Source organism: Dysidea avara, chromosome 10 (assembly GCF_963678975.1).
Source record: "Dysidea avara chromosome 10, odDysAvar1.4, whole genome shotgun sequence".
NCBI classification, from domain to species: Eukaryota; Metazoa; Porifera; class Demospongiae; order Dictyoceratida; family Dysideidae; genus Dysidea; species Dysidea avara.
Genome location: NC_089281.1, coordinates 28,457,086 through 28,473,477, shown reverse-complemented (window position 1 = coordinate 28,473,477; position 16,392 = coordinate 28,457,086). Strand labels below are relative to the sequence as shown.

The following is a 16,392-nucleotide window of genomic DNA, read 5'->3' as shown; positions in this document are numbered from 1 at the left end:
CCAAATATTATTCTTTTATAATACATTCACTTCCTGAAATTTCTGTTTTTTTCCTTTTTGGTTGTGAGTACAAGTCAGTTTACCCAGTGGCTAAAGGAAGTTAGTGTTACTGTTAGTGTTACTGGAATATACATTAAATGGATTAGGTCATACTCTTTTCCTGTGGTATATTGCTGATGTCATCATTTGTTGGGACAACTCATTTGGTGCTAGTTCCAGATGGGTAAAGGGCGAACACAATGGGATATGTCACTTCATCATGTGGTTTAATGTTTACTGTAACAAAACCGCTAGACCAGTCCAAAAGGATGGTACTTGCATGGTAAACAGTGTTGTACTTAAGCATCTTATTTTGATAGACAATACTTTCTCACAAACTGATAAATCCAGATATACACAAATCTTATTCTCTCCAACATGGAGAAGCCGATATGGTACAACAGTTGGGTATCTTGAAAAGGTCATCCTGAAATGTGGGCACCTTGATAGCTAGGACGCTTCTCCGTATTGTGTGCACATGTTAGACCCCTGAAATCACTAATAAGGACACCTTTAAATATATTTACTGATATTCGAGGTTTACAACATTATCAAGATGACAGAAGTTTTGTTATCACACCCATAGTCTCATTTGTGTACACATATTTAGACTCCTGACAATTCTTGTACATTTGTCTGCAAGTTTTGTAAGTACCTATAGTTCGTAGCTTCATCCTTTAGCTCTGTTTGTGTTTGTGTGTGTGTACTGTGTAGTTGATAGCCACCACAAAGCAATACCAATGGCTACATATGAAATGGGATTACATTATTACCAGATGGTCATTTACTATCAAATCTCATTAGTTGAGATTACAAAATTGTAGTCTCTGATGATTGATCAACTGATTAACTGGTCTGATTGGTGATTTTCCTCACCATCATCTTGCTCATGTGATGATGTTACAATAACACTTAAATCATGCACTAGTGATGTAGTGAAGTGTTTGGGTACAAGCTGTCATATGTGAACAGAACACTTGAGATTTAACAAATGTTTCCATATTTTAGTGTGTAAAGAAGCCATGAGTTGTATGCAGGCATGGGGCGAAGTACATTGAAAAGTATTTAAGTAGGTGATTTTCAAGGGTATGTACTTAAATACAATGCAAGTACTTTTGATAGTATTTAAAGTACAAGTACAAATTTAAAGAGAAATTATGTTTAAACTACTGTTACCACTTAGTGTTCAAAATCTCATGATTGTGCATGTGTGTAGTTTCTACAAACATCAACTGTGCTGGAATGATAAGGAACGTTTTCAAAGAATGAACACCATTAATTTTTTGCTATGCAGTGGTGTGAAAACTTGATATTTTCAGGTTGGTCATCCATGAAATCCAAATACACAAATTATCACATTATGAAAATGAACTTGTCAGACTACAGTTAGCTGGGCTTCTGACTTTCATTGGCTATACAGTATGGAGTACTTATACACATTTGATTTTCTTGGTCAACCAACCTGAAACCAACTGTAGATAGTATGTTAGAAGTAGAAGGACTTGGGCGAGTCTTTATTGCACTTTGACCATTAATTCCAATGTCAGCTTCTATGTTTGACATGTGAGAGGACTTCATTGTACTTCAAGTACCTTAAGTACATTGCTTAGGACTTAAGTGCACTTAAGTACAAGTACCAATGTACTTCACCCCAAGCCTGCTTGTATGCACATATATTTACTTGTGAAACACTACACAATATTTAAATTTGATAATCTTGTGAAAAGTTATCCCAACAGCCAAAATGCTTTGCTAGATTTTACCAAGTAATAATGTTCATCAGTAAATATCATGTCTTCATTTTGACATGTCATTTAGCAATGTTATCCAATTTGTGGAGAAGAGCTGCCACAGTGTAATGTGCGTGCGTGGTGTGCATGTCTATTTTTATTTTTATTTTACAAGTATGTTAAGTTATAGTTGCTGTAACATATCTCCTGTTACTGTTGTTCTCATCTAGTTCGAACACAACCATCACATCTTGGGTACCCCTAAAGCCTTCGTAATCAACAAGAAGAGAAAGAACAGTACCAACTCTACTCCATCCAGAGTACCAATGGATGAGGTGAGTAATGGCCACCACTCTATACCACCCTACTGTTGAATTCAGTGAAAGTGATTACTGTCTGTCCATTTATATAATGGCAATGTGAATTAGGTACACAAATAGTGTTAAGGCATACTTTGTGACCTCTTTAATAAGACCACCTTGTTATTAAGGCCATATACATATACAGTAATCTACCCATCTAATGCCAACACTTACTGAGGCTGTGAATTTGTCCCAGTTTGTATCTATAGGCAGGTATTTCATGTCCTTGCTATTGTGTGTTCTATTAGAGAGTTTTTGAATCATGTATTGTGTGTCATGTTTTATCCTTCACTAGTACACTTCCATTACCCAAGGTTGCAGCCATTTTGGTTGCTGCATGTATAAAGAGAATCTTTAAGAGTGAAATTTAGTGACTCGTTCACATTTGTTTCAAATAAAATAAGAGCTTGAGATTTATACTGTACATAGACAGGTCATGTGTGACCCAGTCTGGGAAAGCCGGTCTTATTGTCTATTTAAAAGTATCGAGAAATGCCGGTTTTAAGTATTCAGTGTGTTGTAGCTCGCCAATGGTAGAAGCTACATGTACCAAATTTTCACACATTTTACACCAATTTCTTGCCTTCAAGAGCATCCACAGTAGAAGTAGCCAACACTTGAGTTTCCCACCATTTTAGGTAGTTTTTAACTCAATGTTTACTCTACCGGGCGAGCTCCAAAGATGGTGGGAGGCAGGGGCCAGAGAAGGGCAAAGGACTGTTTGAAAACATTAAAGAGGAAGGCGTAGGGATGAATTAGACCAAGTTATGAGCCATTCGGGTCTCAAAACTGGCTAAAATGAAAGGACATTTACAGCACAGGTCTTTTCAACACTACGGAGCTGTACAGCCACACACAGAGCCATCTCCAGGCTGGCCGAAACTCTATTGGGACCCCACACTGCTCATACTGATCACCACTGTGCTTGGGAAAAGCAGCCAGCAAAAGCAGACCACTCAAGTCTAGCTGGTTTTGATTGTGAAGTTTGATAGTTTATTAATGTAGCTTTGTGAAAAATCAAATCTGCTATCATGGGTGATACCCAGCCAAAGTCACATTTGAGGTTTTTAGTGTTTGGCTATAGCATGTACATGTAACACTGGCATCAGGGCTTTGCCTGATATGTGTGTCCTCTGCTCTTGGGCTGCCTGATATGTATGCCCAACTACCCAAGGGCCACAGGCCCGAGGGCAGAGGGCATACATATCCCAAATGCCCCATGTTACAGCTAATATGTAACACTTATCAGACTGATAGCGTGTACAGGGCAATCAGTCACCCAAGCCAATACGACTGCAGCCACTGGATGCATTACATATGCATACCTAAAATTTTCAATTACAACTAGTATGTTCTGGTTATGTTCAGTTACAATGAACGGACATATCCTAGAGATATCACGGAGAATTTCGGTTACGCAAGTTTGATGTTTTAATCAGTGCCATTGATCGTTTATAGAAAAATTACGGAGCTCACTAGAGGCCTAGATAGGTAAGCTTGCTTGTAAAGTGGTTACTCTGTGCAGAACGGTAGCTTTGTGATAGGGGCATGTCCGTATTCGAAAATGTGCAGAAACGATCGGTGAATAAGCTATAGCACTAGTTCTCACCTTAGCCCAACACTTTTCACCTCGTAGGATGACAAGGATAACGAAAGCTTTCTGTCTGAGTGGTTTTCATGGCGAAATCCAAGTCATGCATCCTAATCATGTGAGTATTAATCAATCCCCACAATCAATTTTAGCATCAACGTCTATATAATCACTGCCCAGTTGTATGTAGCCCTGCTACATTTCGTATGCAGCCCGGGCGGCTCCTTTGATCTGAGGTGTGAAAGTGTTACATATGCATTTGTAAAACAAGAACCATCAAAATTTGGGTTAATTTCTTTGTTTTATTTGGAGACCTAGGTTAAGATAGACTTGATAATGTGAAATTGTAGATACAGGATGCATTGCCCCAAATTCGAGGAGTGTGCTAAGAAAGGTTCCACTGTACTGTATATTTTTCAGATTTCTTAATAGACAGAAGATCTCTTTTTCTAACTCTGTGGCAATGCTAACTCAATAACTTAATTGTAAGCTGGCATATGTGACCCGCTGAGCAGAAACCGGCCGTTTTCACACATTCCTTGGATTCTATTGTATTGCATCAGTGTAATCATAGTAACGAAAGAGTGGACAGCCAAAGTTTCAGCCTTTTGTGATGAATGGTCTTGGAGTTATAGGACTAGACAATAGGAATAGTGATAAACTTGACAACAATATGGGAAATAAATTACAGGCGCTTAGATAATCGACATAACTCACAATTAAAACAAGCTACAAAGATAGGACTAGGCTCAATCTATGCACCATGAACTGGGAAATCAAGCAAGGTATAGTGTTTTCTCTATACTCCTTCATGTTGACAAACAAGAAGGCCATTCCAACTAAGAAATGACGACGGTGGAAGTCGTTTTTACTGCATTGTAAACAAATGCCCATAACTCACGTATCATTTGCTGTGCGTACACAAAAACAAAAGATTTTCTTACTCTCCATAAACAGACGAGTCCAATGATGTATAGTGTTTACTAATTTGAGCCTAATTTTAGTGCATACCAATACGATTAAAGCATGCGTAAATTTTTTACCCATTGTATTTCAATACAGTTTTATGGCAAGCTATAATTTTGTGAAAACATCTGGTTTTCACTCAGCAGGTCACATATGCATTTCAAAATGTTATAGTCATGTATGTAACATTCATCACACAGTGCCATGTTCCCTTCAAAGTAATGGAGATTCATGGGGAGATTGAACAGTCTTTCATATTACATGCTCACATAACTACGACAGCAGCATTTAAAACATGTCCTACCCCAAATCACTGCACATATATGCAGAATCTGAGTATGATGAAAGTTTTTTGGGGGTATTTTTATTTTCCTAATTTTGTGATGATTTGTTGTTTGTAAAATTTTTTAGAATAATGTGTTTATAAGTGAAAATTTTGTATTTGCCGTCTGTGTAATGTTGCAATTAAAAACCTGTGCATTGTAGCATTGTGTTGTTATATTCCAGGGTATTGGCTCTGAACAAGTCGAGGAGACAGAACACGAACCTTACCGTAAGAGGCTACGAACACAAAATTCTATAGAACTGGTGAGTGTAACATCTTGTACGTGTGTATGTTTACCTTATGATGTCACTGTACAGATGAAGCTAAGAATACAATCTTCCTCAAGTGACCAAGATCCTATTACTACCCCAGTAAGGAAATTTGCTAACTCCTTGTGTTATAGTATCTACTCTTCTGTTGTAAATTTCTACATTTAAGCACCTCATTAATAAGACCACCTCATTATAGTGACTGTGTCAAGTAGGTCCCAAACATAGCTAAAGTGTACTTCATATCCTCATTACTATTTGTTGCCGAAGGTGATCCTATTTTATATCTGTGTTTGTGATCTAGGCAGGTTTCTGTGTCAACTATTCTTTAGTTCACTGTTGTTAAATATTATACAGTTTCGTACCTAAATTTACAAGTCAGATTTTCGAAGTTACTATTGGTTAAATACCATGGTATTTATTCCAAAAAAATCTGTGTGGCAACTCAACCAGTACTTGTTGTACTCAGTGTTCAAAACCAATGGTTAACTAGGAGCTCATAAGTGTATCTACTACTGAAAGTATTGCATTTAACCCAAGTAAATATCACCAGCCATGGCATGTGGCATCATTATTATTCCGTTAGCAGAATATGTGCATGATAATTCTTATGAAGTTAGCTTAATTGAAGTATAACCTGGATATCTAATGTACGTAATATTGAGCCTTGTGTGTAAAACTATTGTTAAGTGAAACTTGAAAGCATGTACCATCTCTGACAAAAGTGATCAGGACTAAGTAGTCAGGTAGCACGTCTTTTATATTTACTGTCTCATTTTCACAGGATACTCCACTAATGCAGACGGAAGACAGGCAGGCCGTGTATCTTCCTTATAAGGTCACTCCAGTGTAGACACATGGAGAAGAAGTAAAAGAAAACCTCAATGCCAAAATTAAACGTGATTTTTAAAGACATGCTTGATCTAATCAAAGCAAGAAAATTCCATGTTTTTTATGATGATAAATTTTTAATTGCAAAAATAATACAACAAATAATTCTCTTGATATATACACTAGATATTACAATAGCATTGTGTTCCTATGGTGATTGTGAGGTCATTATCTATGAGCAACAGGTCGCTCCACGAAGCTGAAGATGAACAGTGGTACCAACATCAACATGGCTCCAAATGAGTAGCAGATCTCAGCTCCGTATCGCCAATAAACTACAGGGGAGGGGGGAAATCCCTGATAATAGTCATGTTTTGGAACCTTTTACCATATACACAGTATTTTTTGAGGTACATAACTTGAGAATTTTGCAAATGGTCAAGTATATTAGAATATCTAGGCATCCCAACACACTGCAGGCAGTACCATTCATGAAAATAAAATTACGAATATGATGGAAAGTGAACATACACAAAAGTTACATACCTCGGATATACTGTACTGAGAAATTTTTGGACCATAGTACACCAATAAAGTATCGAAATGAGCTGGAGTAGTGCACAATATTAAATCACAGTAAAACAATAAGAAGTGTTATATCCCTACTGTGCATTTCCATTATGGTATCTTGAGCACAGTAGGGATATAACACTTCTTATTGTTTTACTGTGCACTCCAGCTTGTTTCAGTACTTTTTATCGATGTGCTGATCCCTACTCTAGTCCAAAAATTCCATGTACTTGTTCGTTAACTTTTTTGTAAAATTAAATTATTATGACTGGTGTACTGCATCAAAAGAAAAAAAAAATGGTGCCACACACCCCAGCTGTCAATTATCGTCTGAAAAGTGAGATATCCATTACACTTCATCGTCAGCTATGTTCACCCTGTTACACAGCATTACAAATCCAGAACTATTCGAAAAGCACCTCTACAATCAAAGTAGCCACTATGAAAAGTACAGACGATTTCCATTATGAAGGGAAGCTATCACACACTACCACCAAATCAACACCTATCGCTGTCAGCAAAGATGAATGGAACACAAAGGAGGTCCATGAAGAATGCATTGTACATACTGCGGTATGCCAAAAGGCACATGTCCGGCTGAAGCGACGTAGAACAGTGAAAAAATCTAACCTGTAGCCTTAGCCGTTATCAAGTTATACTACTCTTAAGGCGTCAGTCCATCAGTAGAAAATTCAATTTTATTTTTTTTTTTTTTTTTACAAAAATTCCATAGCAACATGTTGAAAGCATTTCAGGTTGATCTGAAGGCTTGTTTGGGCATAAGTTTTACCTAACCAATACTGCCTCATCGTAGTCAGGGAAAAGTGAGATTGGTTTTTGGGTGATATTTTCATGGGCCACGCCCACACCTTTGTGGTCCCTACTGTACAGTACTATATGATATTCATTTATTTAACTTTTACAGGCCCACTACATTTCAATCACATATTTTGTTACATGAACAAACTAGGCAAGTTTTAATTTCCCCCCCTCAATCACCAGTAAGTATACGGTATCCCAATTAAATTCACTAATGAGATTTCAATGACAAATAAAAAACAGATTATAATTAATGCTGCAATTTTATGATTGGTTCTTTATTAGTATCAACAATATGTTAATGCCTGTGCCAAGTCTAATGGATTTCATTGGTTGGTATGTGTTGAAGCCATTTAAGTATCACTTAAAAAGTTTAGATGTTGTCACACAGAGCTATATTCAAAGTGAAATGTCATTAAACTACAAATGGGTGCAATTAAAATATGAAAATAAAAATGTTTTATATTTTATTGTGATGATAGAAGCCCACACATTCCAATACTAAAATCTTTTACCCTTTAGTATAAACAATCACAAAACATGCACATACTGGGTTACTAAGCAACCAGACTTGGAAATATGGAGCCACACAGTACACACCCATAACACACTTCACTTCTAAGTTGGCTACAGATCAGTTACAATTCGTGATATCACAAAAATAGCCAGTAGGATGATTTTTTTTTGGATTTGAAATGTGTCTGCTTGCCTTTCATTGGATGATTTTTATGTGAATCATCGTAGTATGACTGAATGCAACTGACAGTGAATGCACGATCATTAGTGCACTATATAGCCACTTGCTAATGGTCCCAGTCACTATTGTCTCTACTTATAGTGTTCTGGTCAGGTCAGTTTATGGATACTTTGGGACCTTAACTGAGTGTCTGGATTATGTAGATGTTCTATTGTGCATACACATATACACACATTATACTACCTAAGGAAACACCAGTAATTCCTCACACCAGAGACATTACCTGCACATGCCACAGTTGGGCCGAGTGCTCGGGCTAGTGCTCCAAGTGATCGGAATATTCCCATGACCTTTCCTTTCTCATCTCCTTCACCTGTAAAGATGTTCATGACAATTACCACGGGGAGGGGAGCATGGCACTACTAGGGTGAACACTTGGGAGAAATGTGACTCACCAAATTCAGATGTTAGTGATGTCATACTTGGAACAACAGTACCAGCACCTGTGCAAGGAAACAAAGTAGATGACAAGATGGGCCAGTGCCTCTTTCAAATAATCATGACAAAGTTTTCTACAGAGTTCTGATGTACAGTTAACATCTCTCTATAGCAAATACCACTACAAAATCAAATACATTGTCCTCTTTTAGAGGTAAAATGGCACATACTAAAAGTGGAGGCTATACAAACAGAAAAGCCAAATGAATCCGCAGGGATCATTGATAGGGCATGTAGCAGTGTGTCTTTATTTACCAACTAGCATTTTTGTACTGCTTGATATTTGCTGCATGGTAACTATTTTAAATGCTGAAACACCAAACTTTTAATTAGGAGAGGCTGTCATCATACAATGTGTGTCCACAAAGCAACACTTAACATGTCAATGTCAATATCAAGACATTACAGCCATATGCCTCACAAGTATACTTTTGGAGTACTCCAAGTGTCCCGCTAGCTTATGTACCAAGAGGGACTATGTTGAATAATGAAGGTGTCTTCCAAGTACTACACATTCACTAACATTTTCATGAGAATACTTCTAATGAACGACAATCATCAGGTGCCTTGTTTAGTTGTGCAATAACATGTCTAATATGTCATGGGCTTTGTGACAACATCACAACTTCCTCTGGACACATTCCATATACAAGTATGACATACACTGTTTGGTACTAGTTAATTCCTGATATCATCAGTCATGTCCTTTCCTTACTGGCTACACACACTATTACATCACTACCACACAACTATGCATGACTTAATGGTTTGTTGGTTAAGAATGCTGAATCATGTGGGAGTGTGAAGGACCCTCCATACTGAGTGACCAGAAAGATCCCTACACAATGAGGACAATGTTTATGGTCCCAACTGGACCCTCTACAAAACAACAACACTTCACCAAAAATAGGTAGTCTGTGTATATTAAATAGCCTACGTTTTTAATCTCAAGCCCACCAATCCACCCACCCACCCACATACAACACACACATTGTCAGGAGATCTTCACTACCACCAGGAGAGATATCCACCCACCTATCCAAAGGACACTTGTGATCTGCTCACAAGTCCTTTTACATATTTAGCTATGTCATGGTCACTAGCAGGGACCAGAGCCCGTGACCTGGTCCAAAGACAAACCTCTCCTACATCATTATGTATGGTGAGCCTTGGACCTGCCTGGTCTCTACCACATGGCCAGTAACAGGAGTATTGCCAAACATGTGGTGTGTTTGCTGTCAAGGAGAACATTACAAATACAAAGGATTTTTCATACATTTCTACTAAGGTTATCTTCCTTTAGAGGTGAGACAGACCTCATGGGAACACAAACCCTGTCTCTTAACCATATGTATGTATATATAAAGAGACTATTCACAGCCCCCATAAAACATCTTATGACTTACCAAATGAAAACAGTACCAATCCAACATATAGCATTATGATTGATGAGGCACGACCGATAATGAACATTCCTGGCATCAGCAATAGCATGCCCTGCAACCAACAACAAACAGACCAATCACCTGCTGCTATGTTCAATCCCTTTTCATCCTCTCACCTGCAAAGCTGTCTGCTTCTCACTGCCGGAGGGGCGCCGCCTGACATAACCACCTGGAAAAAATGAGACAGTGACTGTGCCTCAGATACAGTACACCAGGCCTATCACATGTGAGCATGAATAACTGAAGCAGCTCAGTCAAGCCATTATAAAATAAGGTAACCTGCAAACTGGCCATTGTAAAAACTCCTTAGTCTCGTACAAAGTGACCTGTGTTAGTAATATAGCCACCTGTACAAGGTCAAGAATTCATGGCCCAGAGAGCAATTAGGTTTCCCTGTATTCCACCAGGATAGTTTTCTAACCCTGAGTTCTAGTGTGTCTTGAATTAGCAGAAAAATGACACAGTGCACAGCTTACCTTGAACCAACGTCATCACTACTCCAATAAATAGGAACATCTTCCCTTGTTGTATGCTGAGAGATAAACACATTGTAATACACCACACAATTTGAATGTGTACAATACACACAGTAAACCTTGAAGAACCGTTATCAACACTTATATGTACTACATGGTAACACCAACTGGACTATGTAGTACATACGTAGTAGTAGTAGTAGTAGTGTGTGTGTGTGTGTGCGTGTGTGTGTGTGTGTGTGCGTGCGCGCGTGTGTGTGTGTGTGTGTGTGTGTGTGTGTGTGTGTGTGTGTGTGTGTGTGTGTGTGTGTGTGTGTGTGTGTGTGTGTGTGTGTGTGCATATGTAGTGTACATGTGTGTAGTGCGCGTGCGTTCAATGTATACGTGTGTATGTAGTGTGTGTGGGACTTCAGGTACCCACACTGTTATATGTGAAGCATGGTACATCCTAGGAGGATTTGCTTGTGCATACTCACACAATCTGTACAGTGTGTATGTACACTGACAAATGCATGTCAGCAAATAATTGGCTATTACTAGGTGACAAATATTACACAGTGCATGTAGAGAAGCCGCCCAAATGTGGGATGCACATGTCACTACTACGCTAACCCCCACACACGACCGACCCATAAACTACATACACTTGAGTACAATACTACACACATGCCACCCCACACCACACTGCTACATACTGCAACTAGTACCGTCTCCTCCCACTCAATAATTCTTCCATGCCATCATCATAATAGTTGTGCAACAGATTGGAGGAGGTGGCCTAGTGTCATAATTTTTGTATTTAATACCCTCGCCTTCCCTTTCTTATACTATGACAGATCCGATTTGTACCCAAAGCTAAACCTTGTATAAGTCAACAAAACACCAGTGAGTGGTTACTAAGGCTATTTCACACACACGTTTGCATGATTAATTGAAACGATGGCTCCTGGGCCTGGCATTGTTGCAGTCGTGTATCAAAACTAAAAATAGTTTGGATGCTCAAGGGAACTACTAGAATATTTCATACTGACTTCAAGTGACAAAGTTTATGTGTATGTTATCAGATATAAATTTTTCAGTTTACATAATATCCCCAAAATGCAAACAAACAGAAAATATATTGGAATAAAAAATTTAATAGTAAGAAACTCGGGCTTGGCAGTGAAACCTGTGTATTAGGGACACCTTGGGATCAAACACAAAAGTGTCTTGATTATCAAGGTGTCCTTATTTTCCAGGTCAGTTTACATGCTAAAGGATACTTTGGGACCATTACTAAGTGTCCTGATTATCATGTTCACCTGATACAAGAACTGGGTGCCAACAGCTGACTATGGAACTATGCATACATCTGATCCACAAGTTATGTATTAGATGAGAAATGCTTTGTTGAGACATATTTCACTGCTACTCAGATGAAGCAAAGCATGGTTTACCAATATTGAGAGGGAGGGAAATATGGGTACATATCCCTCACAAAAATTAACAAGTTGATGTTATGCTACTTCTAAAAACCAGGCGGCCATGCAGTAGATAGTTGGATTTGTAAATACTGTAATTTAGCATATTTAGTATAGTAATTCATGAATTATTTAGTAATTCTGTAATTACGTTGCTATGTGCTGCTAACGAAGTGTAACTATATAACAAACCACTTTACACCACAAATTACTCTTCTCAACTGTTTTATAGTGTGTCTATTGCGCTTTCTCATGCAAATTGTTTAGAGAAACCCTTTAGGCTGCCCTTCATTTTCGTTCGCGTAAGTACGGGTAATGCCCCCCTTTCAACTCACTATCTCTGGTAGCCTAGGAGGCCTTCAACGTTGTTTTGAAGTTGTTAAATGTCTATAAAACCGAGAGGGAAGACCATTCACGAAGATTCGCCATACCTGTATTTCAGACCGCCAAGAATAAACCACCACAGAGCTGTGTGGAAGTTTAATACAAACTTAATTTAGCTTTCAATTCTTGAATCTTGGCTGCTTTTTACCATTTAACGACTTCGCTCATGTGGGTGCGTACGGACACACACACACCTTTTACAAAAACAATTTCAGTAAACCAGGCGCGTGCCCACAGCCAACCGAAGTTAAAAACCAAAAACATTCTAGGCCACTGTTATATTTATGTCCACCTAAGACATTATATAACACTGCAGAATAACATTTCTATATGAAGGGGAAAAAATGCTTCAGCCCTAGAAGAAACTAAGCACAACAGACAGAATACTGAGGGTTACCTGGTATAGTTGAAGACCTGATGACAGAGAAATGTGAGGGAGTACTCCAGACCAGAGAACAGTAGCAGGTACAGGAAGTAGGCCACACCCATCACTTGCAGGTTCTGACGATCTGCAAATGACAAGATAAAATGATAATGTGTACCTGTACATGTACACACCAGGCATGGGGCTAAGCACATATGAAAGTACTTGACCACAGTCACCACATGCCTGAGATCACAGGAGGACATAGATGCATCATTCCTATGACACATTACTACATGTGATTGCACAATAAAAATTTGAAATGGGCATAGCTTTTATGAATTCCTTTGTCACACTCATGAGACGTATGCGTAATGTAGTGTTTGTTTCTTAGCTAGGCAAAATGTTGGGTGGTCGAAAGTAGGGCTAGTTTATCGATACTAATTTGCACATTAGAAAACTTTATATCAATACTGAAGTGTCAGGGCAAGTTATAATAACCGGAATCGGAATGGAATGGAACGGAACGACTAAACCAGGTGAAGAAGAAACCAAAGCTGAACCCAACCCTAACCCTAACGCTAACCCGAGGTTTGCCTGTTAAGCATAATGATGTCTTTTACTGTCAGTATCAAGGTAAGTTTTTGGTGAGTTCGAGGCAAGCTAGGGTTGGCCTGGCTTTGCCAGGACGCTCATTTCGCTCGCTCCAACCCTAGCTCGCCTCGAACTCACCAAAAACTTACCTTCATACAACTAGTGTGTTTGATAGTGGAGTTATCAGAGTGACCGTTCCGTTCCATTCCTGATTCTGGTTCCGGTTATTATAACTTGCCAAGTGTCAGCATTGACTTTTCTTCGAGATCACAAGATGTTCGTGGCCAACCTCCTCTGACCTGTGTGTGTGTGTGTGTGTGTGTGTGTGTGTGTGTGTGTGTGTGTGTGTGAGTGTGTGTGTGTGTGTGTGTGTGTGTGTGTGTGTGTGTGTGTGTTATACAATACTTACCTAACTTAGTTATTTTACTCATTGCATCAAATCTAAACAATGACACTGGATTGATTAACTGCAGAGCTGACTTGACGCCATAACCCAGTGACTTTGCCTACATGTGACACAACCATTAAACAATTTAGACAAGTTTAAATATGCTATAAAGATGAAGATAAGATCCACTAGTTTAAATAGCCCGAATACACATGCCTATGCTTTACTTGCACAATTCCGCAAGCAAAAATTCCAAACTGTAAGCCGATTATGTAACCCGCACCACCCCTCTGCTGGTGCACACAAAGATAAAATGGCTGGATAGAAAATAAATGCTTGAGCTTCTATAATGATAAAAAAGCAGTACACACATACAACAACACTACTCACCCTGCGATTACTGGGTAAGGTCTCAGGAAGCAGAGCATATATCAGCAGGACATCACCTGCGGCCATACACAATGAGAACAGAGCCGGGTATTGGAATATGGAATAGGACTGTGCTTCACTGGTGGAGCCCAGAATGGAGAACATGGCTCCGATAGTTGGCCCAAACAAAAACCCCAGACAAAAAGCAATCGCAATGGCAGCCTAGAAAAAACACACACAAAATTACTCATATGAACAAGAATTCAGAACATTGCCACAGTGGAACCAACATTAAGGACACTGTACATAGAGCCTCTCAACAAAGGACAGCTTCTGAGGTCCCCACAGACTTCTGCCAATATCAATCAAAATCAATCGATACCATTTGAAGCTTCCATTAGTACCATTACCTTCTTGATACAAATACATACACACAAAACACAGACACAACACACACACACATGTACAAAGGACAGACAGGGAAGCACACACACAGACAAACAAACAAAGATGGTATATACCCACCATTCCTTTTGATCTGTGTGCAGGAGTAGTAATATCAGTAACGATTGCAGCACTCAGACTGACATTTCCTTTACTGATTCCACCAACAATCCTGGCCACGATGAACACTGGAAAACTGTAGGACACTGCCCACAATACATAGGACATGACCACACCTACCTGTGTGAAAATGTGACCATCATATGTAACGTAAGCACACACAAACTTGTTTACATGTTCAGGTTAAATATTAGCGATGAGTTTGGCAGGAGGTCCCGGATGAAGCTTAATGTTAGCATATACAGTGGAACCTGTCTAGGTTAGTCACCTTCGGAAATTTCTTGGCTCCCCAGTTTCACAACACATTCCCAAAAAACTCATGTGAGCGAAGTTTCTTGTTCATCAAGAACACAACAATTGGGCTTCACCGAGCATTGAACCTGAACTTTCAATTACCAGGACGGTGCTCTATCCACTACACACGCGCGCGCACACACACACACACACACACACACACACACACTACATAATAATTCTCACCATTGTGGTAATCATGATAGCTCGACGACCATACACATCTGACAATGATCCAATCAATGGGGAAGCCACGAATTGTAGAAATGAAAACAAAGAGCCAAGCAAACCTTAACAAAAGGAAAGTCCACATAAACAAAGGATATGTAATAAACAGAACCCACTCAATAAGCATGTATCTAAGCCTTGTGAATGGAAGTTTAGTCAGCTGTGGGTAAAAATTTACTATAACTGAGAAGAAAACCCTACAATTCTCCCACCAGCTCAGTCAAGTTTGATTGCAAAAATGATACACAACAATGTACATGTACTATACTGTACAGTTTCACGGGAGGAAACTAGGAAACTTTGGTGAATTTGCCAAGATAGAGAGAAAAAGGTTTGACAAAATTGTTAGTATCTAATACAGATTTGTATTGGACAAATAATTTGGTGGATTTTTAGTTTGGCAAAATACCACTCACCAAGCTTTTGTTATACAATATGTCGGATAACAACAGTTCAAAAAAATTCAACCATCAGTTTATTCTGTGCAAGACAGAAAACAAATTTAATTAATTTGGTACACTATTTACAAAAAGTTCAAATGTGCCTATGTACGTTTTGACAAGCCTTGCCCATTACAATTTAAAGAGCTAAATATTGCCAAAAAATTTTCTGCTAAATTTTTGGCTCATATTGCTAGCTTAAATATGAAATACTGCACGCATGGGTATGTGGCATGGTGCTATCCCCTTACCGCCAAACAGCACTATGTTGAATTTCTGCGTTTGAGGTGCTCCAATAAAGTCCCTAAATCCGTCCACAGCAGCCAGTAGACGTCCATACAGTCCGTCCTGCAAGTGAAGACGGTGTATTTCTATAGTACGTGACAAGCAACGCATTCACCTGGCCATCACTCCGTCCATAATACTCCAAGATTGAAGGCATCAGTGGTAAGATGACGGTAAATCCTAGCAAATCTAGTACCAACGAAAAGAACAAGATGAACAGAGTGTTTCGTGACTTCTTTGACATTTTCCCCTCTTTTTCATCCACGTCTGTTGCGACTTTAGAGCTATTATCACTGCCTGATCGCTTCATGATTGAAACCTGCTAACGAGTTTATGCCACTAAACCTTGCTGCTCTTTAAATAGAAAGCTTCTTCAATTATCACGCGATGTTATAAATGCACGT

At 38.9% G+C, this 16,392-nt stretch overlaps 2 protein-coding genes across 2 annotated transcripts in view; one reads left to right on the top strand and one right to left on the bottom strand.

Moving 5' to 3' along the window:
* Positions 1-6,287, top strand: part of LOC136269363 (rho GTPase-activating protein 19-like) — an 11,135-nt gene extending 4,848 nt beyond the window's left edge. Inside the window, exons 8-11 of the mRNA XM_066064909.1 lie at positions 2,000-2,104; positions 5,196-5,276; positions 5,331-5,384; positions 6,067-6,287. Of these exons, the coding sequence (XP_065920981.1) occupies positions 2,000-2,104; positions 5,196-5,276; positions 5,331-5,384; positions 6,067-6,135 (309 nt within the window). The 3' untranslated portion in view covers positions 6,136-6,287. The remainder of the gene's footprint in view (positions 1-1,999; positions 2,105-5,195; positions 5,277-5,330; positions 5,385-6,066) is intronic.
* LOC136269364 (major facilitator superfamily domain-containing protein 10-like) lies at positions 6,224-16,392 on the bottom strand. The gene is made up of 13 exons (XM_066064911.1): positions 16,104-16,392; positions 15,955-16,051; positions 15,222-15,325; positions 14,703-14,861; positions 14,199-14,399; positions 13,830-13,926; positions 12,860-12,971; positions 10,619-10,674; positions 10,259-10,311; positions 10,104-10,194; positions 8,655-8,702; positions 8,483-8,572; positions 6,224-6,448 (listed from the first exon to the last, which is right to left on the bottom strand). Exons 1-13 carry the CDS (start codon positions 16,296-16,298, stop codon positions 6,342-6,344), a joined length of 1,410 nt encoding a protein of 469 aa, XP_065920983.1. The 5' UTR covers positions 16,299-16,392; the 3' UTR covers positions 6,224-6,341.

Bases quoted from the DNA above. Each gene is read 5' to 3' on its own strand.
- LOC136269364 (XM_066064911.1), bottom strand. From the start codon at position 16,298: ATGAAGCGATCAGGCAGTGATAATAGCTCTAAAGTCGCAACAGACGTG. The intron at 16,052-16,103 runs GTGAATGCGTTG...CTTCACTTGCAG, and splicing joins ATGGACGGAGTGATGGCCAG to GACGGACTGTATGGACGTCT. The intron at 12,972-13,829 runs GTAAGTATTGTA...TGTCATTTGCAG, and splicing joins GAGTAAAATAACTAAGTTAG to ATCGTCAGAACCTGCAAGTG.